Source organism: Octopus bimaculoides, chromosome 1 (genome assembly GCF_001194135.2).
Source record: "Octopus bimaculoides isolate UCB-OBI-ISO-001 chromosome 1, ASM119413v2, whole genome shotgun sequence".
In the NCBI taxonomy this organism is placed as follows: domain Eukaryota; kingdom Metazoa; phylum Mollusca; class Cephalopoda; order Octopoda; family Octopodidae; genus Octopus; species Octopus bimaculoides.
In genome coordinates, this window is record NC_068981.1 from 98,447,426 (window position 1) to 98,454,315 (window position 6,890).

General features: G+C 37.6%; 1 protein-coding gene across 1 annotated transcript in view; it reads right to left on the reverse strand.

The window, feature by feature from the left end:
• The window catches only part of LOC106876175 (uncharacterized), a 76,015-nt gene that overhangs the window by 7,953 nt on the left and 61,172 nt on the right, over positions 1-6,890 (reverse strand). Inside the window, exon 17 of the mRNA XM_052966932.1 lies at positions 2,268-2,424. Coding sequence (XP_052822892.1) covers positions 2,268-2,424 — 157 coding nt within the window. The remainder of the gene's footprint in view (positions 1-2,267; positions 2,425-6,890) is intronic.

Consider the following 6,890-nt stretch of genomic DNA (forward strand, 5'->3'; position numbering starts at 1 on the left):
CAACATACTGAAAATTTAGAAATAGCAGTCAAAGAACTACTGATTCTAAACTACAAATTTGTAGTTTAGAATCAGTAGTTCTTTGACTGCTATTTCTAAATTTTCAGTATGTTGGAGAAGCAACTCAATTGCTAATCCCTGTATATTTATGATTATATATATATATATATATATAATCAAAATAAGCAACAGGATATCAAGTAGTAATGCAGTACAACCATTTCAAGTGGCTCCATTTAATTGAACAATGCAATCCTTACATCAATTCAAATACAGCTCTATCTTTAGCTGCACAAAAAAAATATATGGAACTTCAACAGGTAGGATACATTAATATAATTTTTCTTAAATATTTTAACACAGCAAGAAATTCATGTTGTCACTATTCTTGCTACATGTTAAAATATTTAAGAAAAATTATATAATGTATCCTACCTGTTGAAGTTCCATATATTTTTTTTTTGTGCAGCTGAAGATAGCACTGTATTTAAATTGATGTAATGATTGCATTGTTCAATTAAATGGAGCTGCTTGAAATGGTCGTACTGCATTACTACTTGATATCCTGTTGCCTATTTTGATTTTATTCACCTTACTTCGAGCTGTGTGCATAATACCAGAATGACTTGGTGATTCAACTTAAGTACCTAATTCAACTGAATCTTAATTACTTCTTATATATATATATATAAGTTTGTAATAAAAATCTCTTCACATAACTTGAATCTACATCACTGTAACTGTAAGGTCCAATTTTCAGTTCTAATCTAATCATTTCACTTCAAGTCTCCCTTTGTCTCCCTCTGCCTGGAATACTTTCTGCCATCAAACCATTTAACATCTGTTTTCCATGCTAGCAGGGATTGAATGATTCAACAGAAGCCAGCAAGCCAAAGGAGAGTGCTGAGCTCCGAAGTCTACCTTTCTGTTTGATATGGTTTCTATGGTTGTATGCGCTTCCTAATACCAATCACTTTACAGAATATATTGGGTGTTTTTTACATGGCACTAACACTAGTGAGGTCACCAAGTAACTCACAAAACAATATCCTCCAACTGAGGGTGTTGTAGCATTGGGAAAGGTGGCTTTATATGTTAAATGTTGAGAGGTTAAAGTATGATAAAGTGTCTGAAACAGGTGTCTTACTATTGAGGAGACGCATGGCTACTCCAGTTGGAAAAGTGGGAAGATGAGGTGAAGGTGCATCAGGGTGCACCCTAAAGTTACAGGGAGATAGTAATAGATACAGTGCAATACTTATATATACATATATAATAATAAACATATATTAAAATGAACAGAATCCAATATTCATATATATAAAGGTAGTGAGCTGGCAGAATCGTTAGCATGTTGGGTGAAATGTTTAGCAGTATTTCGTCTGTCTGTAGGTTATGCATTCAAATTCTGCCAAGGTTGACTTTGCCTTTCATCCTTTTGAGGTCAATAAAATAAGTATCAGTTTATCACTGGGGTTGATGTAATCAACTTGCCTCCTCTCCAGAACTTGTAAGCCTGGAAAGCAGATGCTCAATGATGATGATGATTATGAATAAACAAATATAATTATAAACATAATCCAATATTTATGTATACATACAGTATTTATATATAATTTATATATAATTTACAGAGTTGTTAAAGTGTCAGAACTCAGAGGGCAGTATTTATTCTTGCCCTCTGTGTTCAAACACTCCTGAGGTTAACTTCACCTATCTCTCTCTCCCTCTCTCTCTCCCTCTCTCTCTCCCTCTCTCTCTCTCTCTCTCTTTCACTAGAAGAAATTAAGAGTAATTAGAGGTGGAGAGAGATGGGCTTTGTTGGCTCTAAAATGTCCAAGACGTTCTGTATATCATGATAGTGCCCTTATGACTCCCTCTGATACATACATACATACATACATACATACATTCACACACACACGTACATACATACATACATACATACACACACACATGCACACATGCATACATACATACATACATACATACATACATACGTAAGTGTGTGTGTGTTTATATATACACATATGTGTAAAGGTGGTGCCTCTCTTCATGGCTTACACTAACAACAATCTTTTAAGTACAAGATCAAAGATTTGAAGGTGAGAGAATACAATTATATTCATTCCAGTTACACAACTGGTAATCATGTTATTGACACTGGGAAGAAGAAAGTTAAAATCAACCTCTGCAGGATTTGAACTCAGGACATAACTAAATACTGCAAAGCACTTTGACAACTGCCATCCATCACCCTGGCTTACCTTAACAATAGAAGCATTATCAGGCAACATTCGGAGGCTATCAATATAGACACAAAAATCTTTGACATCATTTGACTTCCCCATCTTATCATCTGCCACAGAATCTGAATGATGACCCAGCCAAAGACCATCACTCATAAGTGAATTTCTTGAATCACTGAAACAGAACAGAAATCTCAATGAATCTTAGAGAACATTTTGTTTGTGTGTAACAGAGAAAGAAATATCTTTCTTTTACTAGCTTCAATCATTGGACTGCAGCAATGCTGGGGCACCACCTTAAAGGATCTAGTTAAACAAGTTCACCTCAGTACTTACCTTTTGTTTTAAAAGCCTGATACTTATTCTGTCAGTCTCTGATGCTGAACAGCTAAGTTACAAGGACGTAAACAAACCAACACTTGTGGTCAAGTGATGGTGCAGGACAAACATGTACTAAAAGACAATCACACCCACACACACATACACACACACACACTGCCCCCCTCCACTCACACACACACATACATATACACAGGGTGCATTGGGTATATTGTCACCATTTTATATTTTTAATTCCACGCATGCACGTTGTTTGTTTTTGATTTTGTTGACTACACAGTATAGTAGAATCAGTTGGGCAACATCTGTGAGAAAAACAGCACCACCATGATGCAATTCACTCTGCCAGAAATTAGGGAATGACATGCTGTACTGCTTGGAATTCACGCTAGAAGCTCCAATACGAACATTTCAGAGTGTTTGGGTGTAAATCTAAGGACAGTGCAATTTGAGGACATATACCGAGAGTCATAAAAATCAAACATCCAGTCAACATCATGGTGTTAGAAGTGGTCACTAGTCATGGCGACACTATGCCTCCATTAGTCTTTCCTCATGGCCTCAGATTCAACACGGAGGCCTACATCAAGTACCTGGAGGAGGTAGTGCTGCCCTGGGTCAAGAGGGGTGGCTGCTGGAAGACTCTATGTCTGGCAACAGGACTCTGCACCATGCAACACAAGCAGGAGAACCCAGTCATGGCTGTCAAATAATTTCTGCAACCACATCACCCCTAACATCTGGCTACCTAACTCACCAGACTGCAACCCCCTTGATTATTATGTGTGGGGCGCAGTTGAGCAAAAGACCAACAAAACTCCTTGTAACACCAAAGATGAACTGAAGGCAAGGATTATGGCAGCATTCATCAACTTAAACAAGAAGACAGTCCAGAAGAGTTGCAGGAGATTCTGAAGTCGTCTGGAGGCTGTGGTTGAAGCCAAGGGCGATATTATTGAATAAATTTACTCTTTCGTATTTCAAGATATTTTTATGTAATTTTGGTAAATATATCTGCTAAAACAATCTACTCACAAGGCTGCAACAATATGTGGTATTAGTTGGAAGCAGTGGCAACAAAGAAAACTGGGCTGACTGTGGAAACAAAACAGTCAGTGCCATGTACACTGAGTTGCATCTTACTATTGATCAGTCACCTGTTTTTCAGATCGAGCAGCAAGGTAAAATGGGAGAGGAAATCTGCCCCAAGGATTGGGTATGGCAGAGCAGCGACTAGAAGAACCTAGTGAAAGCATCGTCTGAGTTGTATATTCAAGGTGAGAGAAATTTTGCCATATGTGGTAATAGGTGAATGGTTGACCACTTGGATGATAGTGACCGAAGGACAAGGTTTTCTGTGTGTATATTTGGCAGCTCCTGAGTCAACTAGGAAACTCCTCTGGGAAATTTCATCTTTGATAAAAATTGCACGACTTGGTGGGATGGTACCAGAGACAGTAGCCATGCTTACTGCTCCATTCAGGCATTTCCCTGGGTGCTATATGAGCAAGGTGGTGTGCAATTCCTTGCCTTGGCGCCAAAGGTGGTATGGTAGCAATATACCAATCCCTTATTGCGAACTTCCGCTGCCAGGTCTTCAATCATTTTTCCCATGGCACATCAAAAATCCTGGAACTGGGATGCTATGGCCGCTACAGTAATGGAAGGAGAAGGTAACATTGGAGTGGTTATCTCCATTATTTTATCGGCTGATGTTGCCAATTGTTTAATGGTACTGATGTCACATATGGGTGTGAGGATGGCTTCGATGTTAACAGGTAGGCAAGAAAAAAATAGTTTGAGAAAACCACTCTCTAATGAATTGCCTTCGGCAAGCTGGCACATTCTATGTAGTAGTTACGACAGGGCTCGGTCTCCCAGCGGTTCATCATTAACCCTTTCATTACCAGCCCAGCTGAAACTGGCTCTGGCTCTAAGTACAAATGTTTTGTTTTCATAAGTTTTGAATTAAAATCTTCCACCAAACCTTAGTCACAATTTATGTTCCTAACACTAGCTGAATGATAACTAAGTTATTTTACTAAATTCTTTATTATATTTAAAATGATTGAAAGAAACACAGAGCTTCTCAAAATAAGTACAGTAATGAAAAGGTTAATGAGTTTGTGGAACTTTTTCTCCACTGACAGGGAATTCCACTATAGAATCTTGACCTTTACAGAGGTATAGCTGGCGTCCATCAGTGGATTCGTAAGGGTATCCCATACTTTGCTCGTGAGAGCAGGTAACAAAGAACTTATCAGAAGATGCAAACACTGCATTTCGGATGACATGTGGTTTGCTGCAAAGTAGGATTCCATTTGGGGAAACCAAACGGAGTGTCTCCGATGAAAATAGACAAAGGTGGATAAGAAACAGCAGCTTTGGAAGGTGAAGCCATTGTTACTCGCCGTATGTGTGAATCTGGTGAAAGAAATGTCGCTATGATGCTCTGTACTGTCATGTGAGAAATGTTTTGCTTTTCTCCAACATTGGGTTCACTACTTTAGCAAGTATATGTGTGTTTCCAGTATTAGGTTGGCAATGGGCTGATTAGGTGTAGGCTGCATCCAAATGAAAACTAAATATAACAATTTTTATTTTGTTGGAGATGCATTGCAAGTCGTTATGGCATTCTGGCATGTATAGTTTAAACAGAAACAGAGTGAACGAATATATCATCAGATGGTACCTACTGTGAGAGAGGCATCATGACACCATGTGTAGGGCACTGAAGCAAAGGAAGAGAGCTAGCAGTCCTAGCTGTGGGCAGTTGGTGAGCTGACTGCCCAAAAGGGAAAAGAGGAAAAGTCCTGTCAGTTGGGCTCCTTATGTGCCTTTCATGACTTCCATTAAGGACTATTGTATTTTGCGCATGTGTTGTGGCTGCCCACTTCGTCTTTTCCGGGCCTTTAATGTTTAACCCTGAGATAATCCAAGCAGCACGATGGATATGCTACAAAGCTTTGGTCAGCCTGGAGCTATAGCAGCAGACATTGCCAAAGGTGCCACGCAGTGGGACTGAACTCAGAACCATGTGGTTGTGAAGCAAACTTCTTACTACACCTATGAAAAATATTTTCTTTTTTTCTTTTCAAATAGAAAAGTGAATTGAAATGTTATGCTATTAACCCTTTAACTGCAAAATAAATTTCATGGTTATTTTTAGATTGCTTTGCAATCCCAAGATTATAATGCTTTTTCAATGAATGGCCTTTGTGTCTATGTTATATCCACTGCCACAAAAAAAAACAGAATTGGCATTTTCTACAAGTCATGGTATCTCATAAAACTTGATATATCTTTTATCTTTTATCTTTTACTTGTTTCAGGCATTAGACAGTGGCCATGCTGGGGTACCACCTTCAAGAATTTTTAGTTGAATGAATCGACCCCAATATGTTTTTTAAAACTTGGTACTTGTTCTATTGACTTCTTTTACTGAACCAATTAGTACAGGGACATAAACACACCAACAGTGGTTGTCAAGCAGTGGTGGGGGATAAAAACACACACACATACATACAACGGGCTTCTTTCAGTTTCCATCTACCAAATCTATTACAAGGCTTTGGTCAGCCTAAGGCTATAATAGAAGATATTTGCCCAAGGATCCACATAGTGGGACTGAACCCAGAATCATGTGGTTGAGAAGGAAGCTTCTTGCCACACAACAGAAAATAATTCCAAGCTTGACCTTCTTCATCAAAAGATAGACTGGTCTATAAAACTGCTTTTCACAGTTACATGTAATGAAATTTGGAGTGGATATATCGGATTTCTGTAGTAATATGGTTAATACATCTAATATTTAACCAGCAGTACTTGTGGAAATACCCCAGTTATTTTGAAAGTTGGAAGGTTATGGAGAATCATGAAATAAAATCATTTCTTTCCAATTTACATTTTATTCAAAACATTTGACTATATAGAGTAAAACTCCACATAGTATTGAATATTAGGAGACAATTTGTCTGAAAGCTATAGCTCTTATCATACACTTGTAACCTCTTCTACTTTGAGAATTGTTATCTAATATTTTTTCACTTCCTGACAAGAAGTAAACAATTTTAACAATGAAATGAAATCAAAGACATAATCTATCTATAATATTATTCTCATGTGATTGTGTAACAAGAAGTTTGCTTCACAATCACATGGTTACAGTTTCAGTCCCAATGTATGGTACCTTGGGCATCTATTTTCTACTATAGCCCTGGGTTGTTTCTATTATAACATAAAAGCAAACATTAATATTGATGTATACATACATATATATATATATATATATATATATATATA